The 20,700-nt window shown below is 43.1% G+C and overlaps 2 protein-coding genes across 7 annotated transcripts in view; one reads left to right on the top strand and one right to left on the bottom strand.

Moving 5' to 3' along the window:
- The first annotated feature begins 182 nt into the window (after window positions 1-182).
- KLF2 (Kruppel like factor 2) lies at window positions 183-2,720 on the top strand. The gene is made up of 3 exons (XM_026067170.1): window positions 183-278; window positions 457-1,363; window positions 1,786-2,720. The coding sequence occupies exons 1-3, from the start codon at window positions 204-206 to the stop codon at window positions 1,959-1,961; spliced, it is 1,158 nt and encodes a 385-aa protein (XP_025922955.1). The 5' UTR covers window positions 183-203; the 3' UTR covers window positions 1,962-2,720.
- A 7,387-nt stretch (window positions 2,721-10,107) lies between these two features.
- Window positions 10,108-20,700, bottom strand: part of LOC112966761 (epidermal growth factor receptor substrate 15-like 1) — a 49,478-nt gene continuing 38,885 nt past the window's right edge. For 4 of the 6 annotated variants that reach the window (XM_026067173.1, XM_026067171.1, XM_026067172.1 and 1 more), the window contains 2 exons: window positions 18,375-18,580; window positions 10,108-13,658 (listed from right to left, as the gene is read on the bottom strand). In XM_026067173.1, the coding sequence (XP_025922958.1) occupies window positions 13,512-13,658; window positions 18,375-18,580 (353 nt within the window). In that variant the 3' untranslated portion in view covers window positions 10,108-13,511. Of the gene's footprint in view, window positions 13,659-18,374; window positions 18,581-20,700 lie in introns of those variants that run through there. The other 2 variants (XM_026067177.1, XR_003253731.1) reach the window with 2 other exon arrangements.

A 20,700-nucleotide genomic window follows, 5' to 3' on the forward strand; every position in this document is an offset into this window, starting at 1 on the left:
CGGGCTGGGGGCCGCCGCCGCCGCGTCCTTTTATACCGGGGCTAAATTTAGGCTGCGCCCGAGCCGCTGCCTCCCGCCCGCCCCGTCCGGGACGCGTTTCCTCCGCTCCCTGCAATTGGCTTGAGGGCGCCGGCGCCCGCGTTATAAGCCGCGGAGGGCGGCTCGCCGCGCCGCGCCGTCTGCCTGTCCCGCCCGGCCGCACCATGGCGCTCAGCGACACCATCCTGCCCTCCTTCGCCACCTTCGCCAGCCCCTGCCGCGAGAAAGCGCTCCACGAAGTGAGTCCGGGCCCCCCCAACACGCCCCACGCCCCCCGCGCCGCGCCGCGCTGAGGCCGGCGCCGCTCAGCGCACTGGTGGGCCGGGGGGGGGGGCGCCGCGCTGCTCCTTCCCGCGCGCACACGCGCAGCCTTTCCCCGAGCGGCTCTAACCTTCCCCGCTTTTCTCTCCTCCCCAGAGGTGGAAGTGCGACCAGGAGGCCAAAGCCCCCGGCGGCGGTGGCGGCGGTGCCTGGGGCGGCCTCTCGCCCCGCAAGGAGGACGAGGATCTCAACACCGTGCTGGATTTTATCCTTTCCATGGGCAGCGACGGCTACGGCCAAGGCGCCGTCGGCGGGGACTATCCCGCTGCCCCCGGGGACGGCGGCGGCTTTTACCAGGGCACCCCGTCGCCGGGATGCTACGGCGCCCTGGAGCAGGGCAGCCCCCCGCCCTACGGCGCCGCCGGCATGGTGCCGGAGATGATGAGGTCCGAGATGGACTCCGGCTTCTGCCCTCCCGGCAGCGTCCACGGGCGCTTCTTCGTGACGCCCAACTTCGGGGGCCCGCAGTTCGTCGAGAACATCAAGCCCGAGCCCGACATGGACAGTTACGGGCCGGTGCTGGGCCTGGTGCCCCAGGCGTGCCCCAAGATCAAGCAGGAGGGCAACGCGACCTGCATGCTGGCCTACGAGCAGCCCCGGGTGGCCAGCTCCCCCCAGATCCCCGGGGCCGAGACGCCGCCGCTGAGCCCCGACGACCTCGTCATGAACGACTGCCACGCGCCGATGATGTGCCCCTCGTCCGTCCCCTTCCCGCCGAGCTACCACCCGCCCGCCGGCTTCCACCACCCGCAGCCCCATCTCCAGTACCAGAGCACCTCCCAGTTCGGCCTCTTCGAGGACAACCTGCCCTTACAGCCCTCCGCGCCCCGCGGCGTGCTCACCCCGCCGTCGTCCCCTCTGGAGCTGCTGGACTCCAAGCCGAAGAGAGGCCGGCGCTCCTGGCCCCGGAAGAGAACGGCCACTCACACGTGCACCTACGCGGGCTGCGGCAAGACCTACACCAAGAGCTCGCACCTGAAGGCCCACCTCCGGACGCACACAGGTAAAGAGGGCCGGGTGCCTCCGGCAGGGCCAGCGCGGGCGTGTGGAATAGCTTCCGAGCCGAACGCAGCCTGAGCTTTAACCCTCTAGTGCCTCTAAGCTGCGGGAGCAAACCCGGTTGAGATATCACAGGTGTTGAGAGCTGTGATGTCCAAGCGTCCTCCTGGGTGTAGAGATGGGTAATGGCTTTTTTAAGGGTGCATAGCTGCTCCCCTTCTTAGGGACTCTCCCCCGCGGGTAGGGGATAGCGAGGGAGCGGCAAGTGTGGGCTCGCCGGGCTCCACAGACCCTGCCACGAAAGGGCTCGGGAGTAAACGGAAGGTGCCGCGGCGCTCGGTTCGGGAAGGCTCCTGGCGGCGGCTGCCCGCCCGTGTGCGTGGGAGCGCGGCGCTGAGTCCCGTCCCGCTGTGCTTCCTCCCCCAGGTGAGAAGCCCTACCACTGCAACTGGGAAGGCTGCGGCTGGAAGTTCGCCCGCTCCGACGAGCTCACCCGTCACTATCGCAAGCACACCGGCCACCGGCCCTTCCAGTGCCACCTCTGCGACCGGGCCTTCTCCAGGTCGGACCACCTGGCCTTGCACATGAAGCGGCACATGTAGCCCTCGAGGCTCTCCCCTGCCCACAGCGAACATTATATTTAACTGCTCAGGTGCAGAATGGTTCCGAAGCCTGTAGCTGGTACTACGTAGGGAGGCACCGACGCTCTCGCCGTGGAAGCGGAGGAGGATTTGACACGAGGAGACTTAGCCAGTCAGCTCCTGAAGACAATTTGACGTGACTGTAGCCGTGTACCTGCCCAGCCCGTTGGGGGGAACAGGGGTTATTTATACAGCTTCGGTGAAGGGGAAACCCCGTAAGACTCCATACAGATTGTATAGAAGAAGCTGTAAATACTGATTTTTTTTTTTTATTATTATTATTTTTTTATTATTTTTTTTCCCCCCCAATTCCGATTGCCCGGTCCTAAGCTTTACGAGACAATGTTTGTATGGAAACTGCCTGAAGTTGACCCTAGAGGAGATAAAATGAATGTTACTGTAGCTACCGATGTTATCCTAGATCTCAGTTGAAGGCATGGCTAAGAGAACACTCCTATTGTTAGACTGTTTGTTTCACAGGTGCAATAATATTCTTGTCTGCCATGATCTACACTAGAAGTACAGGGCTTGATGTCTTGTAAGAAAATAACCTATTTTACTGTCTAATTTTTTTTATATATTGTAAATAGTTTTATACAATGAGAAATATTGTATATGTAAATAGAAGACAAATGGGTATTTTGCCTATTTCTGTTTTTATAAAAACATAATTTTTCAATGTTTGAAAACATTTCATCTTTTTAATAAAATAAGTTTTTAATTGCTGTGATTTTTATTCTCCTTTGAGATCTCCCTGTTACTTTTTCCCTGATGGCTGGACCAACCACCACCTGGTTATGTTTTAAATTATCAACAATTGTAAGAAGACTCTTAAAAATCTGAGCTATGGGTTTTTCTAAAATAGATAACAAAGTATGTAATTCATCCTCGGTGGTAAACAAGATACAATAGAGTGTTTTATCAAAAAATCAAATAGGAGAGTAGATCACAGTCAAAATATACTTCCTAAAAATGGTTAAGTAAGCAACACTGTAATTTCAGTCTCATTTCTAGTTTATGCTAGACTATTTTAATAGCATCCTTAATGTTTTCCAGATGCAGTTATAGTTTTGCCAGCAGTGTGTGGGTTTTTACTATAAATTTAAACACTGCATTTTTGTAATTACGGAGGCTTATTTTAAGGCATCCTTGTACATAAATTATCCTTGCTCTCAAGAGCTCAGTGCAAAATTCCAATAGAACAGTAGTGGAATTTAAACATAAATTCACAGCACAGTCTAAAATACCTTCATAACTTATTCCTAAAACATAAATTTGCTTAAGAGGTTTGAATCATATCTAGATTTCAGGAGCTAATAAAGATATTTATTATTTTGGAGGAAAATAAAGTTAGCCAGGGATCCTGTTTCTGAAAACTAATTTGAAACAAAGTGGATATTGCAATAGCAGCAAATAACTGCAGCAAGTCAAAGGGAGCCCCCAAAGTTTTTCCACGGCTCTAAGTGAGATCCTAAGTCCAAGCAGTTTATCTATGCAATTAGTCTGAAACTATAATGAGGATCCTCTGTTTTTACAGCAACAGTTTAACAGCAAGGCGTGCTACTTCTGAAACAAACCCTGTGGTAACTAAACATGCAGACTGAGCTTGGTATTAAAGTATTTTTCTGGAACATCTGGATACTTAGAACTCAACAGTCAGAACTTTTAAACAAGATTGTGACATTCTTCTGACTCCACAAGTTAGACTTCACGAGAATGAAATCAACAGGACTACATTCAAACTAACGACAAATATAGCTATTCTTCTGTGAAAGCAAAGTCTGCAGTTGTTCATGTGGAACAGATGTATTTTGGGCTTCTAATCATTGACATGGAAGAATGAGTTCCACATTTCACTTTTATAGCGCTTTCAAAGTGAAATATAAGGGAGATTTAGCATTTCTTCGTCAAAAACAAAACTCATTTATTTGCTAGAAAAAAAAATTGCACAATATAATTCCAGAAAGTGAGGATGACTTAAAGATGTTCTAAAATTAGCACACTCGTTGTTGCAAAAGTTCTAGGTATTTCCTTCTCTTTCCCCATCACCGAAGATTTTCGTATTTCAGCAAGCCCTTTGCTGCGCAGAGCCTGAAGAGCACGAGTTCGAAATTAAGTCGTACGCTTACCTTTGAACCGGCTTCCCCTCGTGCTTTCTGACGATTCGAAAGTGTTTCTGGCTGTGCCCTGGTTTCAGTGCTACGGTGAGACACCATTCCCTCCTGCGTGACGTAATTAAGGGAGACCCGGAGGTGCGACACCGCCTCGCACCGGGTGCCGCCACCCCCGGGTGCACGGTCCCACGGCGGGCGCGGGAAGCTCCAGGAACATATGCTCGGAGCGCCAGGACGTGCTTGTCCCGCTCACCTCGTCCCACGCTGGCCTCTATCAGAGGCAGGGGACCGGCCTTGGTGGACCGTCGGTCCGGCCGCTTCCATGTTCTCCCAAATAACCCGGATGAAACCCAGCTTGAGCCAGTGCAGCAGCATGTGAACCTGCACTGCACCTGCAAGCAGAGAGAAATTTTACTGCGTCCACCAAGCCTTGAATCAACCCACATGGCTGCTGTATGGCACCCTGCAATAGCGTGCACCCCTCGTGCATGTGCGCCTGCATGCCCTCTGCCCGGGCACGGCCGAAATTCCCTCTGCCCCGGCAAGCTGGCGAGCTGCAGCGTTCACAGCCTGCAGCCGGCGCTCGCCTTCGCTGCAAGGGCTGCAGACGGGGCACGTCTTATCTGCCTGACACCACGTACCCAAACAGCATTCGAATTGCCATGAACGGTGCAGACAGACACCACCGATTATGTGCTGCTCGCTACGTCAAAAGGAGCAGGTTGTGTCTGCCAAGCATTTATACTTGCTGCAACTCAACCGAAAATAGGACAAAGCCATCCTTTTATATCTGCGTGTGCATATCTATATGCATGCATACATATGTAAAATAAAGGCCTCTGAAAACCGTGTGCGTGGGGAGAGCACAGGGGCACGACACAGTAATAACAAAAGCCCGTGCCCGCTGTCATTTCAACTGGAGGCACGGCACACGCGATAACTTCTGTGTGGTCTTTACAGGAAGCTGCAGGTCCTTGAATCTCTAGATAATGGTACGGCAGAAAGAGCGAGCTGCTGAGCTCATTCTTCTGCGCTCTATCATGACTAATTGTCAACTTTTGGTTTTTTTCCCCCTTTAATTGCCTTCAATCGGGACAGCCAAAGCTGTGCCGGTGTGATCCCACTAGTCTACCGGGTTTCCCCTTGGCTGGCAGGAAACCTCTAACTCGACAACGTCTTCTAGTACTGGGACAGCAGGGCTGAAGGTTTTAAGTGATTTTGCTCTAATTTACGTGACAATCCTGAATACCTCTTCCCATAAGCGCGCAGCGCCGGGCTGCCCGCGGCGGCCTCCCTCGCAGGCTGCAGGTATCCTGGATTTGTTTGCAGCGTACCCGGAAAAAAAAAAAAAATCGTAGTCAAACCCGACAGGAGGAAACGCCGAGTCCGTTGTAAACAAGATTTTCACACATATTCTTATAAGATACCACAGTGATGGGCTCACGGCACTTGCAAGATCGATCGCCAGATTAGATAGAGCAGCTCAGCGCAGAAGCGCAGAAATCCAACCCCGGGCTCCCAGCGAAAGCTGCAGCAAATGCCCGGAGCCGGAGCCCCTTCCCGCGCAGGCACTGGCTGGAGCCGGCTCGGTCCCCGCCGGGTGCACCCAAAATGGCTTTTTTCTCACCCAAAACGGCTCTTCTCTCACCTAAAGCGGTGGCGGGGTGGAAGACCCCTCCGGCTCGACCGCGGGAGCCGTGAAAATTTGTTCCGGCCTCGCAGCTGGCAGCACCTTCCGTTTCGGCGCGTGGGGCTGGGGGGCACGTGCGAGCGCTCGGGTGCGCCGAGCCGCCCGCAAAGGGCCTGGAAACGTTTGCTCCCGCCGCGCGTTGCTCCTCCGTCCACAAGAAGAGCCAAAAAAAGTTTGTCCCTTCGTCAATTATAGGATTGTGCGGCTCTGTGGCTTTCTGTGGTCGAAGCTCTGTGGTTTCCAGAGCTATTTTGCGCACCTATAACACACAGTAGCTGTTAGGCTTTTCTTAAATTTAATTCTCTAAGCCAGAATCCCAAGCACCAGCAATTTCTTTGCTATATTTAAGTAAAACAGCTACAAAAGTCATGGAGCCCTCGCTACTGGTAACTAGCGCGTGTGCGTGGAGGGACCAATGAAAGGCAAATCCAACCCGAACCCCCTAGAAATTAAGAGGGAGAAAAAAAAAAATAGTCGCCTGCCCTAAGGGCTGGAGCGCGCTCAGTACCGTGGCCAAACCTGGCTTTCCCGAGGTGTCTCGAGGCCCTCGAAGAGCCACTGCCACAAGGCTCCACGCTCGTCTTGAAGCGCACGGAGGAGACAGGGATTTATCCTAAACTCRTCAGGCAGAAAAGACGTCTGATTTAATCTTTTGAGGTCTATGTTTTCAGCCACAATTATTTGATCTTATAATATTTTATGTAGACACAAAAATGAGTCACAGGCACTGCTTTACGGAAGGGAGATGCTTTAACTTTGCAAAAACCCCCTTTCTAAGCACAAGGAGAGCTGGAGCAACACAGTTTTTATTTACTCCGCAAATATATTTAGCATTTCTTACCTGCTTCTTTACCTGCTTCAAATATAATTCCTTCCGGTAAAGCAAAAGTGTTATTCCATCCTTTGCAGTAAGCATAAATTCAGCAACACAGAAACCGCCCATGAACATACCTGTTGCAGGATTATGATATGGTATAGTATAATTATAGATATGGTATCCCTTTAAATCAGTTTGACTTTGGTTTTTTGCCCTTATAGTTCAGGGCATTCCTGGAGGTCTGAGCTATCATTAAGTCATCAGGAAACATCTGGGCTATCACACTGGACATCCCCTGCGAGCTCAAAGCATTAGGAGAGAAGCTACCGAACCTGGGGCTAAATACAACCAAAACACACACAAAAAAAACCCAAATGCCAGTGACGACTTATTTTACAGCCCACGCGCGATGACAGCGTAAATGGTTTTGACGTCACGATTTTATAGCACGCAGCAAAGGGCGTTACGGGAACAGCCGATAGCAAAGGCTCCGGCGCTCGCAAGAGATGCTGCATCAGCGGCAAAATAAAGCTTTAATTGCTGTCGTTAAATTAAAAAGTGCTTATACTCCCTTTTCCAGAAGAGCAGCACCTAGAACCAGACAAGAGGTAGGAAACGTCCAGAGCGACTTGTTCACAGCGATGCACGGCCGGCAGGAGAGCCGGCAATATTCTCCTCCGGAGAAAAAGATGCATCCGCCGTCGGCAGCTGGGGCGAGGAAGCGGGGAAGGTCCCCAGGGCTTCGACTTTCACAGCGCACGGGGGTCACGGGTCGTGTTTAGGGACGGAGCAGTCAACCCGCGCTGCGTTTGCTTTGGAGGTTAACTCGCAGCTCGATGCTCGAGTTTGCGCTTGCGAACGCTCCCTGCCGAGCCGGGTGCCTATGGCAAGGCCGCCGCTCTGCACGGGGGCCTGGGGATCGGCTGGGACCGACGCGAGCACCCGGCTCGCGACACGCTCTCACAAAATCCTGGCTGCCAGACGCCAGCGCGCTAGAAATCTTGCTGGAGAGACGTTTCCGGATGGAGCTGCCCCGGCAAGCCGAGGCGACGCGCCACCACATGCCAAAGCCGAGGAAACGGAACAAGCGGAGGGGAGAAGAACGAGTCAAAGCGAGTAAAGCAGGAGAGCACGACAGCGAGGCGTTTCCCCACCAGGCCGAAAGGGTTCGTCCTCGGGCATCTCTCCGGTCCCTCCCCGTGCAAATCGCGCCAACGCCGAGCGCTGCGGCACGCCGCTTCGGGCAGGGAGCGGCGCCGGGTTTTCGGAGCGGGCACTACGGAGCAAACGCGGCCAGGAGGAGGAGGAGGAGGAGGAGGAGGAAGGGGCAGGATGGAAGGGAAAACGGCGCCGACAGGGCACCGGCCAAAAGAAAAGAAAAAGTCTCACCGTAGAGAATAGTAAAGCAGTTGTTCTAAGCGAGAGCCGCAAACTTGACAGCTTGTGAGATCAGGGACAAAAAGGTGAAAGAACAATTGCCGCAGTCTCAGAGCTCCAAAAAGTAACTTTTCATTTATTATATTAAACAATAACATTTCTCTTATTATATTAAACAATAAACACATGAGATGGGTTAAAATCAAAATACCTTTCTTTCAATTTGTTATGATATTTGAAAGATAAATATAACTACAAGAATGTACATATTTGGAGATATTAGTCAAATTCAGGTCAACGTTGCAGTTTCCACTTTACGTTTCCACCTTTTTTAGGTCAGACTAAAGAAAGCCATATTAAAAGGGGCACTAAGAAACGCACTGTACCATTGTAACAGCAGAAGGAGCCACGTTCACTACGAGTTTTCCTTTTAAAGTTAAAATTAAAGGGGAAGGCAGAAGTTGCAAAAATGAAAATCCCGCTTTATAACAAATTAGCCTTTATTTATAAAACTTTCAAGTAAAAAGAGCAGTATATCAACTGAGAAAACAAATGTGTCAATGAATAATAAAGAGTTAACATATTTACTCTAAAAATAAAGTCTCTATGATTCCACCGCACTCCAAGCAAAACTCCTTTCTAAGAACAGGCTTGTTGCGCAGTCTACAGAGGGATGCAGCCGTGGACACACAACACAGAACTCAACTGTTACACTGGCAAAGTTATTCGAACTGGATCGTTATTAGCACAGATCAAATCAGTTTAACCAAATTCATTCTCCGCATTAGGATTAAGCAGAAACGAAATTCCTGAGAGGGAGGAATAAAAGCCGGAAGGCAGAAACGCAGCCCCAGCCCGAGGGAAGGCGACGCTATTTGGAYCAAAATTCCTTGGGCCTTGGGTCCGAACGCACAAACACCCTCCTCAACGGAGCAACGCGAAAGAAGCCATAGTAACCCCCAAAGGATTATAAGAATCCAAGAAAAGTGCATTATCTTTTAGCGTAAAATGACAAAATAATTTCTACAAAATTTCTGACGACGGATTTCACAGGCGGGAATTAAAAAAAAAGCTACACGCTGTCAGACACAGCCTGCAATTTCCTACGTTACACGAACAAAATACCGTAAGGATCCCCACAGGGCAGAGGCTTCATAAGGAACAGTTTGCCAACACAAAACTGTTTCATACAGCAGTATTATCGAAGCACTACTTTTACGAGCATCTGTTTTTATTGCAGGAGGACTGGTATGCTTTACAACGAGAGCATTTTGAAGATAACTTCAGGAAACCACTTGAGGCAAATGTGCGCACACTGGTCTATAACGGCATACGCAAGTAATCTGATATCTGTGTCCGACATGCAGAGTTTGCATGCACAGGTTCAATGTGCAAAATTGTCGGTCTTTCCGGTTTGAACTGTTGTGCCTCGGCGCTGCGTGCAATTCATGGTTTTCCATGAGTCATTCCAGCGGTGACTGTGCTCTGCACAAAATACACGTGCCGCTATAAAAGTCTACTAAACCCTTTTGTGATTGCTCAATGCACCACAGAGTCTGGTCATTTATCCAAGCAGAAAGTAGAAGCACCTCTATTCTTTCCCCACGGCCAGGAATGCAGCGCATAGGCATTCCTCCCGCTGCAGCAAAAGCTTAGGTGGAAACGGAGGAAAAACAGAGCTGAAACCCAGATGACGATTATACGCAACCTCTGTAACTGGAATGAGGCAAGAAAAACATGTTTTCCACCTCAGTGCGCCTGTTTTGTTTGTGGGTGGGGGGAGGAGGAAGGGGGAGACTAGTTCTTTAAAAATAATTTTTTTAAAAGTGGAAAAAAAAAAAGAAAAAAAAAGAAAAAAAAAAAGAGAACTGAACCTACAAGCAAATGTAAGAGAAAAATCATTGCCACAGCCTAAGAAAAAGAAAAGCTGACATCACGTGAACAACATGTGCGAGAAATAAGAAATTGAGACGACATTTCAAACAGACACTTTAAAAACTCAACACCATGTGAATCATACCCAGCACAGATGATACCTACTTTCTGCCAGGTTTCTCTCTTACCCTTGGCACAACTAGTGAACACAGTTTTTCATGCCAATGAAAAGTATTCTTGAAAAAAAAAATTTATTAGAAGTAGTAATTTCTCCTTTTTTTTTTCTTTCACCAGAACTTTGAAATTATAAGAGCCATGATCTAATTTCCATTTCTGTATAGATTCCATTTCTGTATCCATCTCTGTATAGAGAATACATACATACACACAAACTTTAATATATAGAATATATATGAATATTCTACATATTCATTGTATATACACATTTTATGTACAGTAGAAGTAACTATATACTAGACATAGTATGTGAACATATATAGTATATACACACACTATTATTACATTATACAATACGCTATATATATATATATACACATACACACAAATAATATGAATCTTATAATATACACTGTATATGCATTGTGTATACTCACATTTTATATATCTTGCATTGTACATATTTATCTGCCCAAATAGCAACAGGCCTATTTGTGCTTTAAATTTCACTGTTCTGGAGGAAGAATAAGATCAATATCTTGCAATAAAGTCTCGTCTCAGAAGAGCGAGTATAGGTATTATAGAAAACACTAAGTTACATGCATAAGGGAAGAATGGTGTCAAACTTCCTTTTTCATGGAAAACCTGTATTAAATACGATGGGGAGAAATCACAGCTGTACTGCAGTGTCTAAAATTTGGAATCAAAAGTGTTTCAGTAAACCTAGGACTGCTAATGCTAATACACTCTGCACAGAGGACGTGTTCTGCACTTGTCAATTCGCTTGATCTGCTGTTACTGTCCAAGCAAATGTGGAGAACAAGTCCGTAAGGAAACAGGAAAGTGAGCAATTAGTTCTAACGCCATGTGGAATGCTAAATTAATTCACATTTCTGGCTGCCCGCTGAACATCTTGAAAATGCCAACTCATTGCCTCAGAAGCATTATAAATTACACTGTTTCAGAGAACTGACAAGCAGAAGTCTTGTCATGGTGACTACCCAGGAAAAATGAATCAAGCTGCTTTTATCCACTTGTCCCACTGGAGTGGCATCGTCCAAGCAGTAGTCCGAAAGTGGCTTTCCTTCATAAAACGGCACTACATATGAACGGTGTTTTATTATAGCAGAGGAGACGCCACAAAGACTCAGGCCCAGATGAAAATGAAAAGGAGAATCTTACACAATTTTGAAAATTGCTCTTTCATAGCAAAAGGTTTATCTCATGTTAGCTATAGATAGGCCAAATTTGTTTTCAGACACCTGGAGTCCAGTAGACCAACAGAAAAGAGAATTTGTTGACATTTTGAACTCAGGTTTGATCATTTAATCTAACAGATTTTAGAGGAAAATTACTAGAATGGGAAGGGACATCAAGTCAAGTTCTGCACAGTTAGAAATATCTCCTAGTGCATTCGCAAGAGGTCATTAAAATATGGTACTGGAGATCATCATATGGTTCTTTTCACACCAGAATGCATATTCTCCTCTTCTGAGGCAAATTAAAGATTCACAGTATTTGTAGTACCGTTACCACAGGAGATACACAGCAACTGCAGAACTGTGACTCCTGGAAATGTATATTGAGATATGGATTTTCAGTTTTGTCAAATGCATTGCCACATAGGTAAATGGATGGACGCGTGTATCTGTGTGTGCACACATACACACAGACACACACTCACTGATACACCTACTCGGAAAAGCTGCAGACAAGAAACGTTATGTTTTAGCTGCATTTCAGAATTGAAAACTACTAATTAGATTAAAATAATCTAATCTGATCCTTGCCTCTGCGTAAGGAAAGCCTCTAGAATAAGGCAATTGGAACAGGATGGAGACAGACTGTTTTCATTCAATAAACAGGCACTATCACTGTATCATGAAAAATAAAAATAAGGAAGCAAGGGCGTAAGAAATGTAAATGCATTAAAGATGATGAAGGAATACCTCATTTTCCAAAAAATAGAGAAAATGTTACAAGATGAGGGCTGCATCAGTAAAAACACAGAACGTTAAGTACCCAGTTTGTATTCCTACAGAACCAAGGATAGGAAAGCAGACGTACAAGAAGGACATTTTGAAAATTTAGTGCTAGGTGTCTACTCTATTTAGACATAAAAGTCCAAGGCAAAGACAACTGAAGTGTTAGAATTCCTGTAGTTACCAAGAAAGGCATTTTAAGTAAGTGATTTAGTAGATAATTCACAAACTTACCATAAAGACTTATTTTAGATATGACATGTAAAATGTATTCTGTATTATCTTTACCAAGGGAATATACTGAGTTCTACAGGTGTATCTAAAATCTGTTCCTATTTGGACTTAGTACTGCAACCTGCCTTTTAAAGCCAATCCAGCCTACCAATACTTCTATAACTTATGCATGAACATGTATTTGGCAAATAAAATCTGTTTCAACTTGGCCATATTTCAGCTAAACTATTTTTGATCTGTATCCCCATAATATAAGACCAGTGGAATTAAAGAAACAGAGGTAGAGACCGTCTCACACGGTCAGTTGGATAATACAAATAATATGATCTATTTTCCGGTGCTTGGAGTAAAAGAAGGTAAAATAAGTTGCAGGGAAGAGCACAGCTCCAACTTAGTAAGTTTTCAGTTGTTTGATCTTACATTAAAGACCTCAAACTTTTATCACAGTCCTGTAATCATATTTGCTTTTGAGATAAAGCATGATTTTACCTAATGATTTAATTGCCAAATTGCCAAAGTCATCATTTGTCATCAATTTACTACAACCGGATTAACTCCCTCTTTTACAACATCACATATAATTATTAAAACTCAATGCAAATAAATGTTTAAATAAGAAGAACTACCCATTCGTACAGGCTTCAAATTCAAAGTATTTTATAGAGTTCTCTGTGTTTGTATTTAGCATATATAAATTGTCAGATTCTTTCTTAAGAGCTGCATCTCCTTGATAAAAAGGGAACATCTAATAATGAATTTGTGCTGAAGACTTTGACAGAGATGGATTTGTACTCATTAGCCTACCATGAATAATTCAATTAATAATAAGTGAAAGCTAATTCTATAAATATTATCTTTTTATGACATTTTCTTTTAATTGCATACTGCAGCCTCAAAAAACAATGTAATTCGGGTAATAAAAAGCCAGATTCACAAGTTGCAGTTTACTATATGCAACATTGTCTTCAAGATAAAGAAACTTTGCTTTCAATGTCTTAGGATCATGTTAAATTTCTTACAAGCAGTAAATTTTACCTAGAACATATAATACATCTTATACAGTGTTTCCTGTATATTATGCACTTGAAAAGCCACACAGAGCCCAGCTTGATATAACCAGCCAGTCTTGCTTAGAGTTGAAGGTGACTAGAATTATTTTCACAACATAAACCAAGAATTTAGTACTTTTATAAAAGCCACGTTTAAAGGTTTCACTTGGACAGGGTAGAGCCAAAGAACCTCTGCTTAAGAGCTTGGCATATCAGCCTTACTGAGTGCGATAGCCAACTCAAGGTCTTCTTGTTCTTGTCTCCGCAATCGAGCTAGTCTTTCTTGCTCTGTTTTTTCACTCTCACGCTTTGCCCATGCCAGCTGCTGTTCTTCATTTCCAAACTAAAAAATGAAAATGGAAAATGGGTTAATAAATAAATTTACCAAAAAAGGCAGAAAAATTATATGAAAAATACAAGAAATAAAACACATTAAATATACAAATCAAGTACACCAAGCTGTATGAGGCTAGTTCTTCTGGAATCAAATAAAAATTTGCTCACTGTTTTCCTCACTTCATCCTTGCACTTATTTCCTTAATTCTGTCTTCCTCCCACCAAAGAACAAAAAACCGCTGGTTGCATGCCCCTGCCTCCATGTCTCAGCAGTCTACGAAAACAGCCGGAGGACTGGAGCCAAACAAAAACTCCACAAACACAAAAAAAGCCTGTCGGTGGTTTGGGACCACAGCAACCTACATCCACTCATCAGAATGCTAAATTTGTTAGCTTTTAGCTGGTAAAACCAACATTTATTTACTCTTGTGCAACTGCACTGCAAAGAGTTTTATTGTGATATTTCCTGTTAATGGTGAGGGGTTTTACTAATGAGTCTGGAGACAGACGTTTTGTGGGAAATTTCACCACCCAGTCAAAAGTAAAAAAATAAAAATAAAATAATAATAAAAAAATAAAAGTCTTTCTGTAATTATCCATAAAATAAATGCAAAGTTTTTCCAGTAAGAAATAATGTAAGAGAATCCAATTTACTTCAGCAAAAAACACTAAGGAGACATAACACATTTTAACATTCAGCTTATAAGTCTGTTTGAGCTTTCTAAAACACATTTAAGTATACGGCAGCAATCAGCAAAACTATTCCAAAAATATATTCCAATATTTAGTACTGAAGTATGCAAAAGTTTGCTTTCTTGAGGTTTTTGCATAAAATGTTATAAAAGTATTTTATATAAATAATACTAATTTAAATCTAAAATAAAATCCGGTACTGTCTAATTTTAGCATTTGGTGAAGAGGATGATGTTAACAGGAGCGCTTGCAGAGCAAATGTTTGCTTTATATCCCACTTCTAAAATTTGCTTTGTACAACCTTCTTTTTTTGAATGTCAAGGAAAAGGTATTATTTGGGTTTTTTGGAAAACACATGGAATTTATAGTTTTAAATTTCAGCTGAATACATTCTGCAAATACTGGTCTCTGGTCTACAATACAGTAACTTCGAACATAGGAAAAAATGCCACTCTACTAGCTGACATGGCTATACCTTCCCAGACAAGCTTGAAATATTGTACTGAATATTAAATGCAACTTTAAATAATAGACCTATGCCTGGCTGGATATGTATTATAGAAAGACCCCCACTCCTGCCTTTTCCGCTCTGCGCTGTATCTATAATTCATATTTTCAAATAAATGCATCTATTTGTATTTCTTTAAACCCAAGGCCAACTTTCATTCACTGTAGTTAAATTAAGTTTTATCTGTACTTTTCCGGATGCTCACAATTCCTCATTTTATTTCTGCTAATATCTGAAAAAGAAAGAGGATATGATGCAAAAAGAGGACTACTTTTAAAATTACTTTTCTCCAAACAATACCCCTGCTGTCATTGCCATAAAAATCTAGATGAGGACCTTTGCATTCAGTGTTGTTGAAATACAATAAAGGTACCACACATTATATGAAATTTTACTTTTAAAATGAAGAAATCCTATTGTCATTATTCCTTTAAATAATTTCAGTGAACAGCTGACAGGTAAGATTTAAAAGCTCACTAAGGTTTTGAATACATGATTTTTTCAAGACACAGTGAAGGCAGACTCAAATGGAAGTAGGACTTTTCCACTTATTCCAAGAATTCAAAAGGAAGATCCTGTAGCTGTGATGGAGAATAACAGTTACTATTTTCATAAATATAATAAGCTTTGGAGTGTTTTTTTTTTTAAAACGTTGAGAAAACGTATTTACTTATATGACTTACATCTTAGGGTAAGTCTTCCAAAGCTTAGGGGAATCCAACTTAAGATTTGTTTACGATATACAAGTTATATTTTTGTGGTTAAAAGGGCTGAGAAGAAAAAAGAAAAAGAGGGGGAAAAAAAAAAGAGAGAAGCGATTCATAGAAAACCAAATCTGGATGTGCCTTATTACAAAGGCTTAGCATAAAGCAAAATTTTCAGGAGCATTACTCTGACCATCAAATAGCGAAATATAGAACAATTCATTGTGGCCCCTGATTCTTGTGCAGTTTACCTATAAAAAGGTCACATAACTGAAATACGAGTCATTTAAAAGAACAACAATTTTTTTGCATATGTCCGGTTTTCAAGAAGTCTATAAATTTATATCACATATCTGCCATTTCATAAACACTCTCATATATATATATTTTTTTTTTGTCCAAAAGTACAGTTAGACACAAGGCATAAGTGAGAAAAATAGCAGAATCTGCAGAGGAAATAATCAAATACACAGAAAACTACCCTGACTTGTATTTACTAAACTACCAGCTTATATGAAAAGAAAAATTTTAGTTTTAAATGCTCTGTTTCTTGGAAATTAAAATGCTTTTTGTGGACTGAAAAATTACTTTTCTTGTTGTCCTGTAAACTTAAGATAGAACCTAGAAATACCTGAAACATGAGCCAGCAAAACAGTCTGCTTTGTTCCAAAGGGTCATATTTTACGCCAGTGCAAAAGTTAAGAATGCAACAAGCATATACCTAAGAAATTCTGGGTGTGTGAACTGGTCAGCATTTCAAAAAAAACAAATATTACAGAATGCTACTAAAAATTAATGAAGCCCTCATGTTATTTCTTTGCAAGGGTAAAGAATTCCAAATAAAAACCATATTATTCAATTAGTCAAATGCATATGATTCTATGATTCTATTCTCAGATTCCACAGACAAAAACTGCGTGTCAAAAAACCTTCTGTTCGCAAAATTTATTATGAAGGTAGTTACCCGAACAACAGGTAAAGACAATATAATATTGTCAGGTAAAGACATAATAATCTTCCTGATTACAAGTTAACTAGTGCACTTAAGACTTCATGCAGGAGAATTAGCCATCATCAAGTGTGGTAACATAATCGTGTTATTTGCAAGCAAAAAATAAATACTGAAAAGAACAGGGAAACAAAGTCTCTCTCTTTTCAATCAACTTCAGTTAACACTTTTTTTTTCTTGGAACAGTATAAAGCAATTCACAAAAACAATTTTAAAAATTAATTTTATTGGATGAAGTGCCACCTAATAGTAATTAAACAAACTATAAGTGGCTACTACTCGGATCTCATTTTCCCTACTTTTTCTTATCTTCTAAAGTTAACCTTATCTCCTGGAACTTGATGGCATGAAGAATTAAACATTAGGGCACCCATAGGGCTGGGGGAGGGAGATTTTGTTTAATCATTTGAAACCATCACTCAGTGCAAGTCACACTCAACTTAAGAAATGTAGTCTGTAAATAAGATAACAATAGCTGGGTAACAGTCATTCCATTCCATTATTTTGCTTTCATTCAAAGAAGAAATTAGGTGTTGTTCAAGAAATTTCAGATAAAGCAAGTTTTGCGTCTTATTTTTATTAAGAATGTCACCATTTTGTATACATTCACAGAATTTAACTGTGCACTAAATTCAACAGGCTAGTACTAACTGTGGTAAAGCATACATAGTATCTTGAACTTGATCATAGATAAATTAAAGAACTGAGGCCAGCTAAAAGTATGCACAGATGACCTCAACTAACAATATCAAATAGGAAAATGATACACATTTACTATTAACTAATAATCGGAGGGGGAGAAAACATTAAAAAATATGCAACCTGAAAGATTCAGCTTTAAGATCTCCACTTGCTGAACACTGAATTGTGCCCATCAGACTTAAAGGAACAGATTAAGTTGGCAGTTTTACTGTATGGCAATGTGACAGAACAAAAACACATGAAAGGAGGAAGAAGCCTGAGGCTATGGATGGAACAGATTTCTACCTATTCATGGAAGTAATAAGAACCACACTACTACTACATTTACAACGATTTCCAATTCAATAATGTACCTGCCAACGCTAAAAACAAAGCCAGACTTTCAGAAATCCTGATATTTTTTCAGGAAAGGGCACTCGGCTTTGCTTTCCAACCTTCCGACACCGTCTTTTGGAGTGCAATGCGGGTGCTTCTATTTTGGTTCTACAAAACAATTTTGTATGCTTTGTCTAACAAGGGCTTCTCTACATTATCGGTAATTGGAACAGAATTCAACAGCTAAATTTTCAGTCTCTGTCTGGTATATGTATCCTTACGATCACATTCCATTGTATACAGACAACATTGCGACAGGATTGTCAGAACTTTTTTTTCCACAAACAATTACAAATACTTTACGGAATCTTTCTCGTTAAGGATTTACTTCTCAGGATATGGTGAAATTGCTATATAAATGTCTTCAACAATTATTTCTGAAGAATCTTTACATCATTGGCTCCCCCAAATCAGTTACAAAATAGCCTCCATGCAACAAAAACAATACACAGATTCTGCTACAAAGAATTTGTGAGTAAAGGCACACTGCACTAAAATAATTTAAAAGCAAGTAAACCCTTTAAAATTTAGTATGAAACTCAAAACTTCTTTTTTATTGAAATAATGCCTTTTTTATTACAGAAATATTAATACAAAAACAACAAGGACAGCATGAAGGTACTAAGAGACAGAAGCCAGTGAACAGTAGGTTTGCAGTTAAAACAAAAACCCAATAGATTGCTGCAAGCAGAGCAGAAAGTGGTTTGCTCAGAGACAATGAACTTAACTTACAGAGCTGAAGTCTGCAAACCCCAAGGAAGAGTCTTTAGAAGTTTTACTTGAAGAGGAGGGAGCAAATGGATCTTTTCCACTAAATGGGTCCCCAAACCCCTTTTTACTTTGAAACGGGTCACTGCTGTCAGCCCCAAATGGCTGGAATGGATCATGGGGCTTGGGAAAATCTGAAGACCCAAGGTGGCTTACAGGAGTACTTTTACCTGGAAAGTTTAGGAGAAAAACAAAAGGAGAAAAAGAGAAGTTACTTACCATGGACAATGCAAACCCCTTAAATAGGAAACTGGGCTGATGCATTTTCGCATCATCCATTCTTTCTGGGGGAGTTTAAAATTTAACCAAATACAATAGCACTCATCACTCAATGCAAATCATCTCAAACAGATGTTTTCTCTATATGGATTTATTATGTTATTTATACATATCACAGTAATAATACCATCAAGATTTTGTAGGATAAACCCCAATATAATGACATTTGATTGGAAAAATTTGACAGGTATGATTTTATTTCATTTTCCTGGATTAAAGACATTTAAGTTTGGGATTGTATAAAATTGAAAATACTGAGACACGTATATCACTGAAGATAAGTAATTAACGTTAAACAGAATTGAGTAGTAACTTATCTGTGTGTATAGTATGCATGCATTCTCTTTTTTTCTGGGACTAGATTGTCCTTCTGCCACTACACTACATATGTACAATGGAAAAGAGATTGATGAAGAAACCGCTTTGTTTTGGGGGCTTGTTGGGCAACCCGCTTTTGTAGGTGACTGCTTATTCTTATACTCCACCTCAGTACAACTCCACAACGGAGCTGAAAATGCAAACACTTCAGAGCGTGCATTTGGCCTGGGATCTTTTAAGGAGGTGTTTTCTGTCAATGGTAGGTGCTCCTGAACATTATAAGCTGCACACATTAAACAGCATTCGCGCAAATCTGGAAATCCTCATTTGTCAAAAGAGGAGAGGTAAAGGTCAGCAGCGTTTACACTACATAAATAACCTAACCAACAGCCTGCCCGCACTTACCGTTCAGCCTCAGCCCTGCCTCTCCTACCCCAGAGGCCAGGCAGAAGTCTGTGTCCCCCGCGCGCCGCTTCCCGGACACGCAGCCCCTCGCCACCGGCGGGCTCAGCCCAGCGCCTGGCTGGAGGCCGCAGGGCTGCCGCGGCCCGTGGCCCTCGGCTTCAGGCAGGCACGGGTTTGCAGAGGAGCCCAAGGAACCGTGCAATCTCCTATCTCATCAGCACTCACATCAGCCCTGCTCTTCATTGAGAGGGCACGTGGGAGATTTAATGCTTGCCGAATAAGCCAGTTACAAAGAAAACGACAGCTTGTCGTTTCTCATTTTCTCAGTATATGATCCCCCGTAACCACCAGACTCTCATATAAACCTGCAGTTCAGGCAAAAATGAACTACCAGTACCTATAAAAATGGGAGACGAGAGAGCAAGAGGTAGAGGTTTCTTTTGCAACCTCAGGCAGGACTTGTAGATCAGTGATAAAAGCTTAGGATATTATATGCAGGCAATCAACATACTGAACTGCACAGGCAAGAACGCGGTATGCTAGACAGGGGAAGTTATTCTTGCACTCAGCTCAGGCCTCGGATGGAATATGGTGACCGCTTTTAAGGCACTATGCTTCAGGAAAGGTGGGAAGCAAGTTCAAAGCCTCCAGGAGAACGAGCAGCCAGAAGGAGGTGTAAAACAACACACACGCTGCAGGAGCTACAATTAGGCTCGTTCAGTCTTGAGAATACTGATGGGAAACACGATCACAGCCTTGCAGGCAAATCTTCTACAGCCACTAGGAAAAAGGCCAATGAGCTTACAGGTAACAGATCTAGACTTTACCAAAAGAGATTGCTAAAACTTTTAAAACTTAGGAATATTCAAGACTGCCTAGGGAATTCGTTGCATCCCATTATGATTTCCAAGAACAGGTTAGACAAATTGTTTCTAGAAATCATACTGGTTGAGCCACCTTGAAACTGGAGGATAGATTAGATCTCTTACAGTTCGCTTCGGTAATATTTTCTGTGGTTCAGCGTGTGCGCTCTGTCCTGGCTAACAGATGTGGTAAGGATGCATGGATACCCATATTAGAAACTGCACGTGGGATTTCTAAAGACAGGCAGGTCAGACCATTGATTTGTCCTTCATGCAAGGAAATGACAAAATATACAGGAAATACCAGCAGCGTTTGCTCCCCCACAAGTATTGACCCTCCTTCACGCTCTTCACCAGAGTTTCAAACTGCCTTTGTTATCGGCAAAGAGGCGACGCTTTGCTCTCTAAAAACAGACTGCTGCATT

Source organism: Apteryx rowi, unplaced genomic scaffold, assembly GCF_003343035.1.
Source record: "Apteryx rowi isolate R43461 unplaced genomic scaffold, aptRow1 scaffold_254, whole genome shotgun sequence".
NCBI classification, from domain to species: domain Eukaryota; kingdom Metazoa; phylum Chordata; class Aves; order Apterygiformes; family Apterygidae; genus Apteryx; species Apteryx rowi.

Bases quoted from the DNA above. Each gene is read 5' to 3' on its own strand.
- KLF2 (XM_026067170.1), top strand. From the start codon at position 204: ATGGCGCTCAGCGACACCATCCTGCCCTCCTTCGCCACCTTCGCCAGC. The intron at 279-456 runs GTGAGTCCGGGC...TCTCCTCCCCAG, and splicing joins GCGAGAAAGCGCTCCACGAA to AGGTGGAAGTGCGACCAGGA. The intron at 1,364-1,785 runs GTAAAGAGGGCC...TTCCTCCCCCAG, and splicing joins CCACCTCCGGACGCACACAG to GTGAGAAGCCCTACCACTGC.